This window comes from Alternaria ventricosa, assembly GCF_023758065.1.
Source record: "Alternaria ventricosa strain BMP 2768 chromosome Unknown scaffold_2, whole genome shotgun sequence".
NCBI classification, from domain to species: Eukaryota; Fungi; Ascomycota; class Dothideomycetes; order Pleosporales; family Pleosporaceae; genus Alternaria; species Alternaria ventricosa.
This window is the reverse complement of record NW_026055682.1, coordinates 2,125,978-2,145,676: the sequence shown is the minus strand read 5'-3', so window position 1 is coordinate 2,145,676 and position 19,699 is coordinate 2,125,978. Positions and strand designations below refer to the sequence as shown.

General features: G+C 52.2%; 6 protein-coding genes across 6 annotated transcripts; 1 reads left to right on the top strand and 5 right to left on the bottom strand.

Annotated features, from left to right (window-relative positions):
- Window positions 1–689: 689 nt before the first annotated feature.
- On the top strand, window positions 690–3,957 carry J4E93_001706 (uncharacterized protein; the record flags this gene model as incomplete). The annotated part of the gene is made up of 3 exons (XM_049339656.1): window positions 690–1,041; window positions 1,789–2,203; window positions 2,538–3,957. 3 exons carry the CDS (start codon window positions 690–692, stop codon window positions 3,955–3,957), a joined length of 2,187 nt encoding a protein of 728 aa, XP_049203613.1.
- Window positions 3,958–9,077: 5,120 nt separating this feature from the next.
- Window positions 9,078–11,016, bottom strand: MET3 (Sulfate adenylyltransferase; the record flags this gene model as incomplete). Its single annotated transcript, XM_049339655.1, has 4 exons — window positions 9,078–9,718; window positions 9,773–10,690; window positions 10,789–10,938; window positions 10,998–11,016. The coding sequence occupies 4 exons, from the start codon at window positions 11,014–11,016 to the stop codon at window positions 9,078–9,080; spliced, it is 1,728 nt and encodes a 575-aa protein (XP_049203612.1).
- A 685-nt stretch (window positions 11,017–11,701) lies between these two features.
- On the bottom strand, window positions 11,702–12,662 carry J4E93_001704 (uncharacterized protein; the record flags this gene model as incomplete). The annotated part of the gene is made up of 2 exons (XM_049339654.1): window positions 11,702–12,441; window positions 12,494–12,662. 2 exons carry the CDS (start codon window positions 12,660–12,662, stop codon window positions 11,702–11,704), a joined length of 909 nt encoding a protein of 302 aa, XP_049203611.1.
- Window positions 12,663–14,470: 1,808 nt separating this feature from the next.
- J4E93_001703 (uncharacterized protein) lies at window positions 14,471–15,444 on the bottom strand (the record flags this gene model as incomplete). Its single annotated transcript, XM_049339653.1, has 2 exons — window positions 14,471–14,934; window positions 15,003–15,444. 2 exons carry the CDS (start codon window positions 15,442–15,444, stop codon window positions 14,471–14,473), a joined length of 906 nt encoding a protein of 301 aa, XP_049203610.1.
- A 967-nt stretch (window positions 15,445–16,411) lies between these two features.
- J4E93_001702 (uncharacterized protein) lies at window positions 16,412–17,707 on the bottom strand (the record flags this gene model as incomplete). The annotated part of the gene is made up of 2 exons (XM_049339652.1): window positions 16,412–17,380; window positions 17,432–17,707. The coding sequence occupies 2 exons, from the start codon at window positions 17,705–17,707 to the stop codon at window positions 16,412–16,414; spliced, it is 1,245 nt and encodes a 414-aa protein (XP_049203609.1).
- Window positions 17,708–18,295: 588 nt separating this feature from the next.
- On the bottom strand, window positions 18,296–19,354 carry J4E93_001701 (uncharacterized protein; the record flags this gene model as incomplete). The annotated part of the gene is made up of 1 exon (XM_049339651.1): window positions 18,296–19,354. One exon carries the CDS (start codon window positions 19,352–19,354, stop codon window positions 18,296–18,298), a length of 1,059 nt encoding a protein of 352 aa, XP_049203608.1.
- Between the last annotated feature and the right edge of the window lie 345 nt (window positions 19,355–19,699).

Here is a 19,699-nt window from a genome sequence, read left to right as displayed (position 1 = left end):
CGCGGCAGCCTACACAGAGGCCCCGTCAGACAAGCACGATACCAACAGTTGTGCAGCTGAACGACTCCCCAGGACCCGAAACTTCTCCCGTCCTGTCTCTCGCTGCGGATGACGTATATGATCAGACGTTTTCGCCTCTTGATTCACGCCAGTCTACGGTGGAGGTCCGTCGAAGAAGCTCAGTACCGACAGCTGCTCAGCCAAATGAATCTCCAAGCTTCGAAACCTCTCCAGTCTTGTCTCTTGCCATAGACGACTTGCCTGATCAGCTATATGCATACTCTGATACGCGTCAGCCTATGCTCGAAGTTCGTCGGACAGGCACTGCTCCGACAAGTGAGCTTGTCATTCCTCGCGATCTGTCGCCTGCTGAATAGGATACGCCCGCGCAGCCCATGTCATCTCGCCAGGTTTCACGTCAGCCAACGCGTAAGGTAACTATCCGTGAGGCCGAAATCTATCGTGCGCCTTCATCTGAGCCTCCATCGGATACAGATGACGTCCTTGAGCCGGCAATCTTGTCGCGTTCTATCTCATCTCGGCCTACACGTATGGCGAGCATTCTTGCTATATGTGAAAGCCCTGTGGATCCGTCAAAAGAAGATGATGATGCCGCATCCGAGCCTTCGGGAGATGCAGAGGTTACACAGCGCTCTTTCGAACGGCAAAGAACCATTCGGAGGGAAACGATGCCTAATGAGCAGCTCACCATCGCTGGCAGAACCTTGTCTTCCCGTCTTCCGCTTCGCACCCTCACTGGGTCTCTGATTATCCGAAGTCCCGAGCAAGATGTTGAAGCGCCGCTTGATGAACGAACAGAACCTGAGAGGCAGGAGGTTCCCGAATCAACCCACGTCCCTGGCCGCGAAGAGGACACTGATCAGGTTGAGAGATCGCCCACGACCGCTTTCGAGGCTGACTCGGAACCCTTCGCGCTCCACATGTATCAGCGAATGGCCGAGGAGCCATCTGAAGAAGAGCTCGAGCCCGAGAGCCAAAGTGCTACGTCAATTGGTGTCACCCACCCTGGAGAAGCAGCTGGTCAGTTCGAAAGAGCATCCACTGCGAATGTTACGTTCGATCCAGAATTACTCGCACTTGACGTGTATCAACGAATTGCCGAAGAACCACTTGAAGAAGATCGCGAGAGTGAAAGCCAAAGCACTATCGAGTCGACCAATGTCAGCATCATTGGGGCAACAACTGGTCGAATCGAGAGAGCACCAACTGCCCGAATCGAGAGAGCACCGACTACTAGTGTTCTATCGAATCCGAGCTCTTTCGCTCTCCGTGTGTACCAACGGATCGCTGACGAGCCACTTGGAGAAGAACCTGAGCCCAACGCTATCGCGCCGATTGACTCCAGCAGTACTGAGGACACAATTAGTCAAATCGAGAGAGCACCAACTACTGAAGTCTCTCGAGCAATAGAGCCCTTGGAACATGTCACGGCTCGAAGCCCGGTTGGCACGATGCTCCCCGTTGAGAGGCATGCCACACAGACTTCACCCGGGTATCCAGCGAACGTGCGACGGCTTGTAACAATACCTCGCGATGTGGAGCGCAAACAAAGTAATGCTGCTCCTGATCAACTCGATAGAGCACTTACTATGCAATTCTCTCCAGCGCTGGAGCCTTCGGTATATCCCGACTCTGAAGGCCTAGGATCTAGGACTGTCCATCTCGAAAGGGTGAGAACACAGGCTTCACCTGGAATCTCAGTCAATGCACCACCAGCATCAACAATACCTCTCGAATCGAATCGAAGACGAAGCAGCGCTGCTCCAGGGTTCACGCTATCCGCCCGAGAATCAGAGCCTTCAGTGCACTCTAGCGCCGAAGCTGTGCTCGATGAGGCACCGCAGATAGTGGGCAGATTGAGAGTAGCGCCCACAGAGCCTCGCACAACCGATCGTCGACGCAGCAGTGCGGCCCCTGGTATCACAGCGTCTCCTCCACAGACCATCCTTGAGGGCATAGAAGTCGGAGCGCAAACTAAAAGCCCGACGAAGAAGCCGAAGCAAGGCGCGAACTACCCACCTGAGCAGCAATATCCGCCAGCGCCTGCATATCCTATACGGGAGACTCCCTCATGGACGAAGCCGGACACTCGGACTCCATCACCGAAGGTGAAAGCCGAGACTCCGCCCAAGAAAGGAGGATGGCTTAATTTCGGGGCCAAGCCAGAAAAAGAGTCTCCTGAGTTAGAGACGATCAAGTCCCGTCAATCAAGCCAGCCTGCCCTAAACCCATCAGAAGTGCAGCCATTTCTGGAAGCGGCACCTGGGTCGCCAGAAGCCCCAGGGGGAACGCAAAAAAGGCAAAACAGCTATCCGAGCCAAACCAGACGGGCCACCTATCGTCGAGACTCCAGTGCCCCTCCTATCCGAAGGGTCGACACTCGACCAAGGCAAGCCTCCGTCTTCGCTAACAAGGGCGACTACTACCCAGTCAGTCCGATCCTTCCAGACCGCATTGACGACGATTCGCAGTTCCAGCCTTCACCATCTCGAAGAACCAGTTACTCCATTCCACAGTCAGCCTCAATACCCGAGAATCCGCCTCAGGACGAACCGCGTGCGCAGTATTCCCGTCGCGTCTCGTCAGGCCCTTCTCGCCGCCAATCGCAATCTCAAGGAGCTCTCTACACCCAGAGAGATGCTGCAGTCAGTTCCAGAGCACCCACGTTCCAAGCTAACCTGGAGATTGAGGATGAGACTTCTCGAGCGAATGAAGACCCCCATGAAGAAGACTTCCAGGAACCCGTCCGGAGAGACGTCCGCAGGCCGACTGGCATGGGAAGCCCAATCGCGAAACCAGGAGCAACGCCCAAAGAAGGAGCTCAGTCGCCTGAGACACGACAGACATTTTCTCCAGTTCCCCAGAAAGAAGGCCCATCAGACGAAGAAGAGTCAGAGCAATCGCCGAGCAGGTTTCCGGAACTGCCTGGTGCTCAAGTGCCTAGAAGACAACCGCAAGACCAAGAACAAGAACCAACAGCGCGAGCCGACGAACAAAGGCGGCAGACTGAAGTGGCTATGGAAGAAGATCCTGCGCCTGCCGATGCAAAGAGTGCCCAAGATCAAGACATCCCCACTCGCCGTCGTATTTATAGCTCAGGCGGGCCCTTCGAAGATGACAATGCCTGGATCAACAGCATGGTCGACCTCTCGCGCTCAAAGACCATCCCAAGATCGACTATCAGAGATGAAGGTGATCGAAGGCTTTCAAGCACAAACCCAGAAGAAGCGCAAATCGCACGAGCAAAGACTCGTCGTACAACCACAGAACGAGCGCCTGATACCGCAACAGCCTCCCGGTCTGCGCGAAAAGTCTCAACAACCGCCACACGAAGACCATCTTCGTCAGTCGCAAGGACGAACACGCGACGGAAGTCGTCAGCAGCCGGAGAAAGCAGAGCAATGCCAATCCTCACAGAAGTACCAACAGTCTCCAGAGCACCAACGCGATCGGCGACGATCCCCTCAATATCTGGACAAGCAAGTATCCGACGAGGGTCTATCGCCCCTAGAAGGGGTACAGCTGTCTCCCCAGCAGCTTCGCCAGACATTCAAACCACACCAACAAAGGGAGGCAGCTCAAGATCAACCCCGCGGCAAGAGTCCAGAGGTGCGACCTCGCCTGTCGCGGTACAATCAGGTCGACGGTCATCTACTGCAACTAGAACAGGTACGCCAATCTCCCGAGCGGCGTTACCAGAATATGAAGCAACAAGGAGAGGGGGAGACGGACCTATGTCGCCGACGTCACAAGGTTCGCGTGGTACAATCTCGCCAGTTCCAACCTTCAACAGGGGAAATTCTCCTTCCAGGATACAGCCATCGAAAGGTTCACTGGGTACAGCCCAGCGCGCGGAACGTGTCTCAGAACAACAAGCCCAAGCAAGCCCACGAGCAGAACCAAGCGATGCCAAGCCAGCAATGCCACGCCGAGTGACCTCATACGGAATATATGAGTCCAGCTCTAGTGATCCGTATGCTTTGCCCAAGAAAGCACCGCGAAAAGCAGCTGCCCTAGCCCCTTCAAATGCCAACGCAAGTCTGTCACCAGCGACGCAGCAGACTGATCTCAAACCCCCGGCGCTCACTCGTAGAGACTCACTAAAGCCACGGCGCAGTCCTACGTCAAGGATATCAGAACTTTTCGGGCGAGAGAAGGGCGCTAGCCCCGGGAACGGAAGCCAACAGAAGCAACAGCAACTACCCGCACCAACAACCAAAGCATCGGGTGCCACGAAGACTGGCTTAGCGCCTGCATCTGCTGCAGCTGTACAGGGATCCGAGGCGGATACAGCAGTGAAGTCATCCCAAGCACAGCAGCTACAGCCAGTCAAGGTTCAGGCAAAGGCTGCGCAAGGAAGTGGGATTACGAATCCTCTTAGGGGGCGCTGGGGATGGGGATGGGGAAGATGATCGACTCGAAGTGTAGGGATGGGTGGTTAGTGGAGTTACGAGAAGGATGACGATGCCCTATGAAAGGTCTGGGTGCGTGGAGAAAGACAGCCCGATAACCTAAGTATTGAACTTACTACTTCAACTTCCTAATCAGCTTGTGTCACTTCTTAGAAACAGGTGATATCACAGCATCGCGTCCAAGTTACAACCAATGGTTCAGCTCCACCCGTACAACGGAAATGTGATATTATTCGCACCAAGTTGAAAGGCCTGTATACCCGTGTTGAAAAGGGTCTAATTCCAAGGCCCGAGTTCCGTCTTAACCACGTCATTTACATCTTGACATCGCTTTAGCGTAGTGAGTATCGAGTTGTCATCACAGCGCTGTGCTTGAATGGCTTAGGGATGCTACATCCATATTGCCCATTACAGGATGGTGTCGATGTGAAAAAACTTCTTGAATTGAGGTTCAACATTCGCAGCAAATATTCATCTACGGAATCGGCTCATGATATCATCTGTACATTTCATGAGCTGTGTAAGGAGGAAGACAAGATCTTACAAACTCATATTCAAGGCGATAAGTTTCGAGTTAAGATAAAGAAGGTGTAAGTTCGGTTAACTCCTCAACCGCCAATATATCTACCACCATATCGAGACATGACAACTGAGCTCAAAACACTTCCACTGACTGTGAATACCAACGCATTTGCGAATTCCTTCTCAGGTTCAGGAACGCTGCTGTCGACATTGAGTTGTGAAAGTTCTCTTGCCATTTCTCTTTCCACTTCCACCTGGATAGCCAACGTGACAAATTTCGCGGCTTCGTCGTTGGGAAGGGAATAAGTCTTCCGAACTTCTTCCACTGTGTTCACAAGGTAGTGCACCTTTCTCTCTACGTAGGCTCTTTTCTCTTTATCGAAAGAACCAAGGTCATTTGAAATCGATACATGGTCCGCAAATAGCCTGAGAAATTTGGCAATTCTGGGGCTGGAAATGTCGACAGTTGAACAAAGAGAGAACTTCGTACACGCTATGACGTAACTGGAACTTATAATTAGTTTCCTTCGTGATGTGTAGACTATTGATCCGTACTTACGGGACAGCTGCGTCGATTATCCTATAGTCCAGAAATTCTCTCAGACTGTGGAATTCGGTGGGGGGCGGGGGGTGATTGATGAAATCCATCAATCTTGCAACTACCTCGGCTCCTCCGTCACCGATGATGCCATCTTGATCATGAAGGCCTTGGATAGTAGCATGCATGGCCTTCTGCAAGATCGAGACTGATTCATCGTCTCCGTAAGGCATTTGAGCCTTTAGTCGTGATACGAATTCGTTCTGAAATGTTTGGATCTGCCATTCAGCTGTTAAATATGTGGAGCCTCAACAGTTTGGAACGACTCACTGTACTTTCGTCACTCATCTCCCATACATCTGTACCAGAAGTGATTAGAGTAGTAATATTTCTTGTAAGATTCCGCTTACCATCAAAGAGGAAGATGTAGACAATAGTCTCAGCGATGAGTTTCAGTCGCTCCTCGCTTGCAGCCGGCCACAGATAAGCACAGAACCGAGTCCAGTTATCATGTAACATCGGCAGCTCCTTAGCGGCTATCTCAGAGTACGATTTGCCTCCATTCTTCAATATACTTGTCGCAGTTTGGTCGGAAGCAAAATGCTGTAGCAGCACTCGTGTTGCTTCTACAGCCATTGGCCAGTGTATGTTCTGTCTTACATGGTGAATCGAAGAATACCATGGAAGTTTTGCATGTACAGGAAAGACAGGAATGCTGTTCATGCGAAGTCTTTCACACTCCTTGATCAAGTATCCAGTTTCAATCTGAACTGCGTTGATGACTGGCTCAACTCTGATAGTCTCAGCCTTCAGATCAGGGAAGCAGGACAGGTCGACAAAAGGTGGCATGGACGCTTCATTTGTTGGCATGTAGTCGTGACTGTATCTGACTGGCCAGACAAAACCATTGTGGTCTTTGGAGTTGAACAACCCTAATGGAAGATTAGTTTCATCTAAAGTATACGACACGTAGAGCTAACCAAGGTCAATGTCTTGCTTCGCTTCCATCATGACGATCCGTTTAAGAGTAGAGAAGGGAGTAGAGTTCAGGCCGTTGTCTTTGTGCGAATACAGACAATAAATACCTTCATATACGCCTCTTAACCAGGCGCCATTGTTGTAAAGCAGGGGTACTTCTTACGTCCACGTCAGCAGCATAGTCGTGTTCAATCACCTTTGCAATCTTTCCTTAAAGGTCCACAGCAAAAAAGAAGCTATTCCGTTTCTTTCCATTGCCGCATATAATCATCAAAAGCCTATTGGTTACTGGCGATCCTTAGATAAAGGCGGCGAGCGTCATCAGAATCTCTTGGGCTTCCCACTCCATCCACCACAATGTAGAAATCAGAACTCCCAGCATGCTTTCAGGTAATAATGGAATCTCGGGACTGAATAACCCAAGAGTCCATCGAGCTTCTCTGAAAAGAGATCATCGTTTTGTACATGTTCTTCTAGCGATGTTGTAGTGTTGAGTTGTGGGGGTGTTGAGTTTTGTGGGTATTGGATACAAGGGCACAACCAGTTCCACGAATCACGCGTTATGGCACATGACTCACAGAGGTACGGTAAAAGACGCTATCCTGAGAGCGACCCTGAGGCGGCAATATGAGACCCACGCCTGCATCTGGCCGTGCGTTGAACAGGCATCGTCGGAGGGTTGTCGCGCTGCACTGTTGTGATGTGGAGCCCTTGACAGCTCAGCGCGGTACGGGCGGTTCAGCGTTCTAGCCGCGGCGCAAGAAGTCCCCCCAGGTGTCACGAGCCTCGGTGGCATCAATCCCACCGTCTACTCTTCAGCTGCAACCATTGTATCTGCGTCTTCGGCATCTGACGCATCGGCTCAAGCGACTAGCATGGGTGCGGCGAATGCTCACGGTACGTGATCTTGGCTTCTCGTCTTTGGCATGATTTAGGGATTGCGAAGGAAGTATCATGGATCAGGATGTTGACTTATAGTAGAAGTAAAATATGCTGCTTTGTTCGGTGTAGGAGGTGCAGCCTTGAACGCGTTCATGTAAAACCATAACGGGGATTGGGTGTTGCAGGTGTCGCACTGTCCGCACCAAGAACGCCACAGCGTACTCTACAAGATACGTAGAGCAGAAGAGGAATGTCACATTACAAGAAATCCATCGAGAAAAAAATGAACATGACTTTACCCCATCTTTCCGATTCTCAAAACCCGAGCCCACAGCCCGTAATAAAAAGCAACTTCCCAGCCTCCCACGTGCACCAGCTTCCGCGGACCGACCCCTAGAACGTCATCACTTGCACCACTATCCCGATCTACACCCGCGCCACCATCCACGTTCCTCGACGCGCCCTTAGCTCTAAAGACACCTCCGAACCACAGAACAGCCCTACATCAACGCATGTGCCTTTATACTCGTACCTCTATGGTCCCTCCCAACCCACTGCCGTGACATCCCGCGGCGATGAGATCGTCGTCCAAGAGCGATTGTGCTCTTGGAAAGGTGATTGTGGCTTTTATTATTGCTGATTTGGGACGAGAGGCTGAGGCCATGCAGATGGGTTGTGCTGTTTGAGTGGTTTGGTGGGAGGAACAGGCGCGTCATGGACGTGGTTTTTGGACTTTACTTGGAGGTGACGGGATAGGATGGAATGGGATGAGTGATGCAATAGTATCGGGTTGGATGGACGTAGAAGATGCGTACATGTACAAGTATATGATTATGCTGAGTGGTCTTCGCTTCTTACACCAATTTCTCACACAACATCCATCGCATACAAAAACATTTCTAAGCCTAGACTGTCCAACCTAATCTCCTACCCACCAACACAGCCCAAAACACCGTCCACAATGCGTTCCTCCATCCATCTCAGCCTCCTCCTCTCCCTCTCCACCACCCTCACCCTCGCTCAAGACCAAGCCATCTCCGACGCCGAGACAACGGCTTCAGGAAACACACTCAACACGTCAACCCAAGCACCTGCAGAAGCTACCTCAGCCGCTCAATCAGTCGCGTCGTCAATTGCATCCGAGGCCTTTTCTTCGGCGTTGTCGTCTGCTGCGAGTAGTATTTCTGAGAGAGTGGCTGAGAGTCCGAGTGCGACTCCGACGGAGGGTGCTGCGGCGCCTACAAAAGGTATGTTGGTGTTGATTTAGAGGATTGATGGTCGAGGACTAAATACTAATTTGCCTGAGTAGATGCGCAGTTTGCTGCTGTGGTTGGGGGGTTGGCTGTCGCTGCTGGGTGGTTTGTTTGAGAAGTAGAGAAGGACAAGAGAGAGTTGGGAGCGAGACGTCGCCAACAACATACACCTGGGCGAAAAGGCTTGATCACTTTGGAATCATCTAAAAGTCATGTCGCGTTTGTTTCGTACGTATGGCATGGCATCATCACATCGATATCAACATCCATCAATGTAAAACGCCACGTTCTTGCAATCAAGAAAGCAACAAAGTTGCCATTCATAACCCATGGTCTAAACCTTGTGTCTAGGTAACCCATCGTCTATACTGCGCGACTCAAAACCCGGCAACATTAAGCCAGGTTGATCACATATCCATCAAATCATAATCGTTAAAATCCAAAAACATATCGAAACGCTTGTTCTCATGTCTACAACTGTGTCAGAAGACCCTGGCTCTCCAAGAGCAGGACAATCTGGTGGACGGCTGTCCTGACGTTGGTAGTCGACAGGTCGACAGTCAGGTCAGCGTTGGCGGGCACCTCGTACGGGTCGTCGACACCAGTGAAACCCTTGATCTCACCGGCGCGCGCCTTGGCGTATACACCCCGCTTGTCGGTCTTCTCCGCATGCTCGAGCGGGGTAGAAACATGGATCAGGTAGAAGGATCCGTATCGCTCTACAGTCTGGCGGGCTGCCTTTCTTGAGTCCTCGAAAGGAGCAATGGGTGCAACGATGGCTGCTGCACCAGCCTTGGTGAGCTCGGCGGCTACAAAGGAGATGCGGGCAATGTTCTTGTCACGGTCGGATCGGCTGAAGCCCAGCTCGCTGGAGAGCTCACTGCGGATGGTGTCACCGAGAAGGAGGGAGACGGAGCGACCACCCTGCTGGTTGAGGGTGACGTTGAGAGCGCGTGCGATGGCGTCCTTGCCAGAGTTCTGGTAACCTGTCAGGAAGACAGTGAAACCCTGTTGGCTGCGAGGAGGGTGGGATTCGCGAAGGACGCGAACGACTTCGGGGTATGAGAACCATTCGGGGATCTCCTGGCCGGTTCGGAGGCGCTTGCGGAGCTCTGTTCACAATGTTAGTTTCCAACCCCTAAGTGGAGGAAATGCAATTGACGTACCAGTTCCGGAGATGTCGAGGGTCTTGATGCCCTGCTCAACCTCGTTCTTGGGCTTGTACTCATCCGAGTCGGGGAGGTAGGTCATCTGGAGGAAGGGAACAACCTCGATGCCGAGCTCGTCCCTGTACTTCTCGACGGCGTCCTGGGCGTCGTATGGACCGTAGAAGTCGACACCCTTGGAGTTCTTGCCTGGGCCAGCGTGGTCACGGCCGACAATGAAGTGGGTGGCACCATGGTTCTTGCGGATGATGGCGTGCCAGATGGCCTCACGGGGACCAGCCATGCGCATAGCCAGAGGCAGAAGAGCAAGGACGGCCATGCCGTTGGGGTAGCGGGGCATCAGCGCCTGGTAGACACGGACACGGGTGAAGTGGTCAATGTCACCGGGCTTGGTCAGGCCGACAACGGGGTGGATGAGGACGTTGGCCTGGCGGGCGCGGGCAGCGCGGACGGTGAGCTCACGGTGAGCGCGGTGCATGGGGTTCCTCGTCTGGAAAGCGACGACCTTGGACCAGCCAAGCTTGTCGAAGTGCAGACGCAGCTCCGCGGGGGTGTATCGGAGGCCGACATAGTCGTAGTGCTCCAGGCGGTCGATGGCCTCGAGCTTGCCGCCGACGTAGTACTCCTTGACCGTCTCGTACAGGTACTTGATGGCGGGGTGTGCTACGTCGTTGTCCTTGTCGAAGACCTCGCGGGCCTCCTTCTCCTTGTCCGGCTGGTAGACATCGTCGACGGTGATGATGGCCAGGTTGCGGTCGTCGCGGAAGTCGCGCAGGGCGATGCGGGCGCCTTGCTTGACGCCGACCTCATCGATGGTCTGTTTCGAGATGTCGAGTGTGATGGGAATGGAGAAGAGGTTGCCGTCGGCGAGACGGTTGTCGGACACTACGCCGTCGTAGTCCTTCTGGTTCATGAAACCTGCATCATGCTGTCAGGGGCCGTGTTGCTGCAAACATCGCAAACACGAGGGGCAACCCTCGCTGCCCCTCGCCTAGCGCTGCGGGATGACGACTTACCCTCCAGAGGTGAAAAACCTCCGTTCAGGATGAGCTCCAAGTCGCAGAGCTGCCTCTCGGACAGAACAATAGCCGGAAGCTTCTCAGCCTCTTCGAACAGTTCCTTGCGTCGGGGCGCATCGCGCGCGATCAGGTCCTTGAGGACGCCGCCTGTGGTCCCCTCCGTCAGCATTCGTGACCAACTCCAGCGCCTCTGTTGATCAACTCACCATGGGGTGCGTTCGCCATGTCTAAAGAATATGTGAGGAATATAGAATCCGGTGGTGGATCCGGTCAGGTAGTTCGGCGAAGACTTGATGTCGTTCCTGACTATACAAGACTGGCTTCGCGAAGGAGGTTTTGGTCACTCAGAGAGAAAGATGCGCGACTAAGGACTACAAGGCGGGACGGGTGGAAAGGGCTTTTTATTCCCCGGGTTCTACGGACACTTCAGGCGCCATGTCCCCGATTGTTGACCATAGGCTTCTCTGGATTTTCTCTGCTTGCAGAGACTAGGGCACAAAGCGGGTTGTTGTATGGGTCGGCAGATCTTGGAAGCGATTGCGCAATTGCACGCGATAGTTAGAGCCTGTCTCACCCGGCTTTTCGTTGGGCGACGCGACCACAGTGACGTGAGCGGAGCGGAGAAGGAGCACCATGTCCTGCAGTTTGTGTTGCGCTTTAGCGATTTTCAGGAACACCTCACGTATGTGACAGGTCTAGCGCAGTGCTGGAAATTCGTTTGATTCATGCGCGAGCTTCATTGGCTCCTACATCGGTGGTATCTCGGCCCCGTATATACATAATCGGATGCGTCTGCCGCAAACCCCATTCTTTCGTGACCCAAACCCCATGCTATGCCATGTCCCATAAATAACCCAAACGCCGTGCTAATGCGGTACAACAAGTAGGAATCAAGATATCCTACATCATCCTAAACGTTCAAAGAGACTTGTTGCAGCTTGTTGGCTAGGTCCTCGTTTTGTTGCTTCATCGCCTGCTCTTGGAGGAACTGAGCATATCGCGACTTGGGGTTGTGGATGCCGCACTCGGACTTGCTCTTGCCCTTCCAGCGTCCTGCTCGCTCGTCCTCTCCGGCAGCTACTGGCTGTGTAGAGTGCCAGTCACCAACACTCTTGTAACCCCTGTTGAGAAGGTCGTTGTATGGGACGTCGTTGGCGTCGACATATTCCTTGACTTGGGCGAAGTTCCAGTTGGCGAGAGGGTTGATCTTGATGAGGCCGGCCTCGTCGACCTCGATGATGTCCAAGTCTCCACGCTTGCCACCTTGGCTACGTCGGCGACCAGTCAAGACAGCCTTGACCTGAAGTTCAGAGTAGGCACGCTCAGCAGGCTCCACCTTGGCAACGTAGTCGTAAAGCTCGTCGTTGGTGTCCCACAGCTTGTCGCCGTGCTTGGCAGTAAAGTCGTTGACGTTGTCGCAGCCGGCAGGCTTGTAGACGTGTACAGGTGTTCCGTATCGCCTCCTTACCCGGTCAACAAGGGCATAGGTTTCGTCGAAGTGGTAGAGAGTGTCTAGGAAGATCAAGTCGATGTTGTGCTTCAAAGGTCCATCGAGTTTCGAAAGCATGTCCACTGTGACCAGGCCAGTAAGACCAAAGGCGGTGGTCTGGAATAGTCCAGGCAGAGATGTGATGCACCATCGGAGGATGTCTACTCGAAGTTAATACAGGAAACTTTACTAGAGTAAAGTACCACCACATACCTTGTGGCTCAAGCTTCTGGAGCTGGGCGTTGATAAACTTCAAATGAGGCTTCGTGAAGTAGATCTCAGGTAGGCTCTCCTGACTGGATTCGGCTGAAGCATAGCCAGACTCCTCGCGGAGTGTAGGCTGCTTGTAGGCGTCAACCTTTGCGAACAATGGTGACGACATCTTCAAGATCGTGTGGCGGAAGTTTGGGGTATGGCAGGCACGTGCGGAGAAGCCAGAAGGAGTATGTCTTTGTGGGTTGGTGTCTAAATGGAGGCTTCCCAGGAGAAACTACTATTATCAATCGTTCGGGTCTGGAGGTGGGAAGAGAGAGAGCGACCACGGCCTGGAGTATATATTGGGCGCCGCCATCGGGATCGCTTTGTAACCATCTCCGCAAGGTGCGATAGCTGGGGGTGAAGACGTGCGATCACGCAATTCGCGCTAGTACATGGTGGAGCAAAACTCTTCCTGCCAGCCTTATGTAAGGCAGTCTCGCCAATCATTCGGCGGCAGTAGACGTTTTGCTACTTCTGAGGCTCGGACGACGTCTATGCTCATGCACTCCGCGGCTGTGCGTTGGTTGGAAATCGCCCGATGGTTTGAGGTTTTGTCATCAACGTCATCCCGTCGACGATTGCCGAACAATGCGAATGGCTGAAGTCATGGTGATCCGGCTCTGGCTGACGGGCTAGACGGACGAACGGACTGCCTAATCATGGGCTGAGGAATGCCATGTTGTCTCATCTTGACTTTCTCTTAATGTTTGCCTCTGCTGACAATATGGAGTTGGTGGAGTGCCCCGGCCCATCGGCAAGCGCCGGGCGATCGCGTCCGGGGCCTCGCCCAGAAGACTTGTAACACGCATCAGGATTCTCTGTAAAGCCATCGGTTAGTGTGAGTCGTTGTGGAACGTCAGGTATATTTACCTATAGCTGTCCATGCTTGAGGCTGAACAATTTTTCTAGCCTCCTGCACGACTCGGTGCACGTTGTACTCATGGGGCGTGAAATCTGTCGTCCTGGTTCTCGTATCTGCACCAACCATGTGCCGGTTTGTGGGTAACCATGGGGCGCATATTCTTTTCTGAGCGCTTCGCGATAGTCTTATGTTGTGTTGCCGGTGCTGTTGTTGTCGTGAGTTGTGGCGGATGTCACGGCGGGGTCGCAAGGTCGTCTCTCACACTAAATCGCCGCAGCTAACCGGCATGGTCTACAACTCAATATCAATTGGATGGAGTTTATTCCCGCAATCAACGAATCACCTTATACAAGGAAAAAGCTAAACAGGTCTAGAGCCTACATTAACACTAAGTTATCTATCTTGTAGGGTTTTAAGTTAATGTAGGCTGCAGGCCTGTTCAGTTTTTTTCTTGGTTGGCGTGGATTCGTTCTTGATTTTTGTGCAAGCACCATGTCCGAATTCAAGGGTCTACTCCCATGGATGCGCGAAGATTGAGAACGTACGCCGAAACCATGCGATTGGTAGCAACGATGTACTGGTGAGCTTCAACACTGTCGCGCAATTTCGGGAAGGGTACATAACTGCAGCTGCTGAGGTGTAGGTGGAGTACGTGACCGAAGAATCCCATGGAGAGAAGGTGCGAATTGCACAGAGAAGTAGTCGAGAGCTTCGAGGATGACCGAAGAGTTGTGGTACATCGAGCGAAGCAGCCGGGTGGCGGATAGGTCAACACTCATAACATCCCAAGCAACGTTAGCAACCGTCTCGTATTCTGAGGCCGCCATGATGAATGCGAGAAGGGTGAGAGGATATGAGAAGGCAGAAAGAACGAAGCGGGGTTGAGATGCGTCAGACATACCTGAGAACGGCAGTGACGACTTCGTCGTTGCCAAACAGACGTTGTGGAAGGCGCACACCAGTCGAGGCAGTCTCGACCAAGCTCCACATTTGATACGTTCATTTCAGCACAAAACAGTCACTATTTGATTATCGAGGCAGATTATGGAGAGGGGAAGTCTGTCATCACTCTACTCTCCCATACCATCCAACACAGCAATCTTCCCCCTCCACAACTCCTTCGCATTCCCCCAAAACACCTTCTCCTTCTCCTCAAATCTCAATTCCCCCGCCCAAGCCAACCCATCAATATTAGCATCCACATCCCAAAACCCGATGCCATACGGATAATCCGTGCCAAACACCATCTGACTAACTGGGATACCCATTCCTTCCGTCAGCCCTTTGACCTGATTTGGCCACACTGGTCCTGCACTATCGTACCAAAAGCGCGTTTTGTAGGCTTCCCTTGCTGCGGTCGAGATGTTGGGGAAGCCGAGAAGAAAACGCTCGGAGATATCGGGGAAAGCGCCTGCGCCGTGGGAAATGCGGAAGTGGAGGGACGGGAACTTGAGGAATGTGGATGAGGCTGTTAGGCTCGAGATGGCGCGCGCGGTTTCGAAGTAGAATTCTCCGAGACCGGAGCGAAGGGGTGCTGTGGCTTATTGTCAGCTCACTCTCTTGTTCGTTTGTGAGACCGGGTTTTGGGAAAAGAGAACTCACATGGTCGAGAGTTTATCAATCGGCCATCGTCGAGCTTCATAATGGGCTCTGTTGGATGCACGAAGACCACCTCCCTCCCATCGCTTCCCGTCTTTGCGGATCTCTCTTGTAAGTACTCCCACAATGGATCAAAAGTCTCGTCCCCCGGGTACATCCCCTCGTGGTTTGTTAGCACACCGACACCCACTGGCTGTTTCCCCACCATTCCAAACATGCGCTTCAGTTCCGTAATCGAGTCTTCCACATGGGGTAGCGGCATAATGGCCAACCAACTAAACCTTTCTGGATAGATCCTGCAAAGTTCCGCTGTGAAAGAGTTGAGTAAACGCGCAAGAGCAACTGTCTTCTTCTTTCGCAGCACTTCGTCTCTCTCGGTCAAGAAGGCGTTGGCCTGCGGTGTGGAGACGCAGAGTACAGAATGAGCGATGTGGTGTTCACTCATGAATCCGAGGTGGGATGAAACGTTCCAAGACGGCGTTGCGCGGCCTGCAGCATTTAATTCGAGGGCTCGGAACCAGTCTGGAATGGGGCTATTGAGATTCGTCAGTATGTTGCCATACGTATAAGTAATTTGCTTTCTTGTTTGTGCATGAACTTACTGTGTATGCGTATCAACTCTCTTTGAAGTCGAGAAGTCAAATTCCTTCACATTCACCATGCTACTCGCTAGCGAAGCGATGCTCGCAATAGCTTCTTTGGCAAAGGGCAATACTGTCAGGTCGATCCCATCTACGTATGCTTCGTACTGTATCTGCATCCAGAGTTTGTTTTCGTCATGTTCCGTACCATTCGAGGGTGTTGGGTACGGTTTGCCGTAGGGATACGCCTTCGTCACGTTAGTGTGTCTTGTTCCGTGACTGTATTGGAGACAAGACGGGTATTCTTTCACTTCGAAGCACTCACCATTCTTTCGCTAGACGACATTCTGATATGAGGGAAGAGGGTGACGATGCTTGCAGCTGTGGTTAGAGTCGAGATGTAAACTGCTCCACATGTCAGTAAAGACAAAGAAGGGATTCGCATGTTTGACAGCTGTAGCCCACTCACAGTCTCGCAAGCACGAAGTCAAATATGGTTCACGTATTCTTGTAGAGTGAACTAATCGTTATTGTTGTCGCTGTTGGCCCAGTGAGTTAGCTGCAGGTACTTAGCATGCGCATGTGCGGGGAGCCGCCACTTGCGGAAGTCGCACCTGTACCTTGTCACTTTCTACCTGTAAGCTGCATGTATACCAACTGCACTTATCACTAGATACATTAGTTTGGCAGCTTCGATGATATTTCGGACTTGTTCATGCATGAGACAGACGTCACCTAGCGGACGCGCATACATCCGGAACCTTATACACATACATCCAAGAAAAGCACTTCCGTTCCACAACCTACATCTAGCTACCGCGCATTCATCAATCATGCAACCTCGGCAGTAGTAACAGCACTCTGATACTTCAAATCCAACTGCGGCGCCTCCACACCCTTCCCAGGGATATCACCAAGCCCCGCGGGCTCCACATAGTCTTCTTCCTTGTACCCATTAACCTTCAGCCTCAGCTTCCTACTCTCGGCGTAAACTACCCGGCGCATTCGGTTGGTGCTTCCAAGCGGTTGATGCTCCTTCAACCCATGCCAGCTGTTCACCGTGATGCGATCATCCCACCACGTCCTAAACTCAGGTAGCCACGAGTCCTGCGGTGGGAACTCAATGGTAGCGATCTGTTCAAACGGGTATTTTTTGGGATCCCATTCGATGCCGATGTCGTCGACGGGCTGTTCGGTGAGATCCTGTAACAGTTGCGCGCAAAAGCTGTAGGTTATGGTGTTGTTCAGGTGGTGTGTGCGGAGGGTCTGCGAGAGGATATTGATTGGGTCTGAGTCTTTTACTTCGGTGTTCTCAAGGTCCTTTTGGAACTTGCTGTTGGGAAAGACGCCGTATTTGGCTACGTAAGCTCCGTGGCGGTATGCTGATTGCGAGTACTCAGGCATAGCAACCATGTGTTGTTTCGGCAGTTGCCCACCGAGTGTTGCGACGTCGGCATCAACGCGTTTGCTCTGCTCGTCTGCAAAGGTAGGCAAGTCGTTCCAGTTTCGCTCCAGTGCATCTGCAATATCGTATGTGGTTTGGGGATCACGCAGCTCCAATACTGGGTAGTTGTTGAAGGTCCAGTCTTGCGTCTTCTTGTCTTCTCCCCATAGCTTCTCGCCCTCGATACCAAAGACCTTCATGCCAATGCCGCGTGGTGCTGCCAGATTGTCGGGTAAGATCTTGGGCGTCAAAGACGAGTACCGCATGATTACATCGTAAGTACCAGGCTTTGCGAACATTCCTTGGGCGAGATGTTTAGGTAGGTTGTCATGCACCGTAAACTTGCCCATAACGCACTGCCCATGCTATCAGTAACGTTCATCTCGAGAAGCCTCAAGAATACTTACACCCTGAGTTTTCAAATGCGTGCCCCTCAAACAATGCATGTGTTCATTGAAGTTCATCATCTGGAAACGATTGAATTGAGCAGAAACTTCCTTGATCTTCTCTTGCTCATTGTCCGGAATGTGTTCAACACCTGGCGTATCCCATTTGATGTATTCACCAGTAGCCTTCTTGTCTTGTCGACCAGCTTTGACGGTGCCACTCGGTACTTTGCCGTTGTGGATATTTTGAATTCGGTGGTACCCCATGGGGCATGTTTCGATCTTGGTCCCACTCATGCTGATGAATTGCTGGTTATGTTTGTAGGTGCTCTTTGTTCCACCGCATGCTGTTACATGGACGGCGGCCTTCTTAAGTGACCAACACAGTCCCCGTGGTCACCCCGCAACTGGATCTAGCTTCCGCCTCGCCGACATCTGCTCTTCTTCATGCTGCAGTCTGAGCGGGATGGCTCGAGAGCATGCGGGGTAGCGCGTCAATGATTCCAGTTCTTCAAGATGCACGCGTGCGATGGGTGGTCGGAAGCTGCTCCGGGAGACCCTTTCCCGCCTGCGTCGTCGATCTAGTCCGCCGCATCTGACCAATGATTGAAACTGAATTGAAGATCAGGTCTCGAACGCGTCTTCCCAGCCCATGATTTGGAAGCGTCATGATCTGTCTCGAGCGATTCGAACTAATTTCGCAAGGCGCTTTCTGCGAAGACGAAACACTAGAAGGGCGGACTCTTGCACGCACTCGCTGTCAAGCGTCCGTTGCTGTACGTAGGTTTACTTTTTGCATACCTAGGTATCTAGTGAATCTGGTCAGTATACTCATTGTGTAAGCAAGAGCAATCATAAAGCAAGTAGCGCAATAACTCTCAACGCCTACCACATCCTCTTCCCCAGACCCCCAAAGCCCTCCTGCCCAACCTTCCTCCCAGCCAACTCATTCGCAAACTCCAGCTTCCTTTGCAACCCCCATTCCTCATGCTCGTTAACCGCAAAAAGCATCCCCGCAATAAAAGTATCCCCAGCACCAATCGTATCCACAACCTTTGCCCCATCCTCCCCATCTGCCTGCCACGCCTCGACATCCGCCCAAACCTCCTCGTCCCCCTTTTGAACCGCCGTAGCACCTCCAGAACCCCATGTGCAACACAGTAGAGCCCCATCTCTCGTTTCATCGCGTCTAGCTTCGAGAAAGCTTTTCGCATCCTCATAGCCATTCTTCACGGCCCACAATTTCGAGTAAAACACTACATCTGCGTACTGCGCTACCTCAGCCATGCCCGTCCGCTCAGGCTTCTCGCACTCGACGCTAATCCTGAAATGAGGGCATGTTTCGCGCAGGAAGCGGACACACTGCAATGTGATCTCTGGGACACGGCCTTCGAAATGGAACCATGCTTTCTTCCATGTTTGTCCGTCTTCTGTAGTGAATTTGCGGACTTGGTGGATGAATTCTTCGGCTTGCATCTCGGGGAGCTGGTTGATGCTGATGATTGTGCGTGAACGCTTTTCTTCGCTTTGGATGATGTAGCTTGATGCGGCTTCTTGGTGTTGTTTGCGGAAGAGGCTTACGTCGGATATGTTTACCCCAGGAAGCGATGTAGATATGAATTGAGAAGCCGCAGATTGTTTCTCAGGGAGCACAGCCAGCAGATGCAGACTCGTGGTGTTGAGACGTCGTGCTCTCTCAGGGTCGTGTCGTTGTAGCTGCGATAACACTTCTAGACTATTTGCCGTGTTTCCTCCTCTCCTTCGCGTGAGAGCTTTGGCGCGTAGTTTCTCATCTTCTATGGGGAAATGAGGGACTCTGAACACTCGAGAGTTAGTAAGCTTCTGGTTCTTGGGGTTGTTGCAGAGCGTTGGTACATACGTCAATATAGTGTCGATGTAGACGGCACCAACGCATACAATATGGTTCTCGGTACCTTCGGACATGTTTCAACGCGTGAAGCGGTATGCGCAAATGACCGTGGTGTTGACGACAGGTGGAGAAGATTCCAAATGTGATAAGTTTGATAATGTGGAGCTGGAGTGTTGGAGGTTACGTCAAGTCCGGCGCGTTGGCGCGCCGTCACATGTCCGTCAAACGAAAAACACAACTGTGTTACCAGATCACCTCATATAAGAGAAAAACTGAACAGGTCTACAGCCTACATTAAGATGAAAGCTTGCGAAGTTAGTGCCTAACAGCGACGTAGGCTCCTAGGTGTTCAGCTTTTCTCTTGTATAAGGTGAGATGGTCAATTGGCCAAGACGTTCGCTTTCAAGGGATCTGTGCCC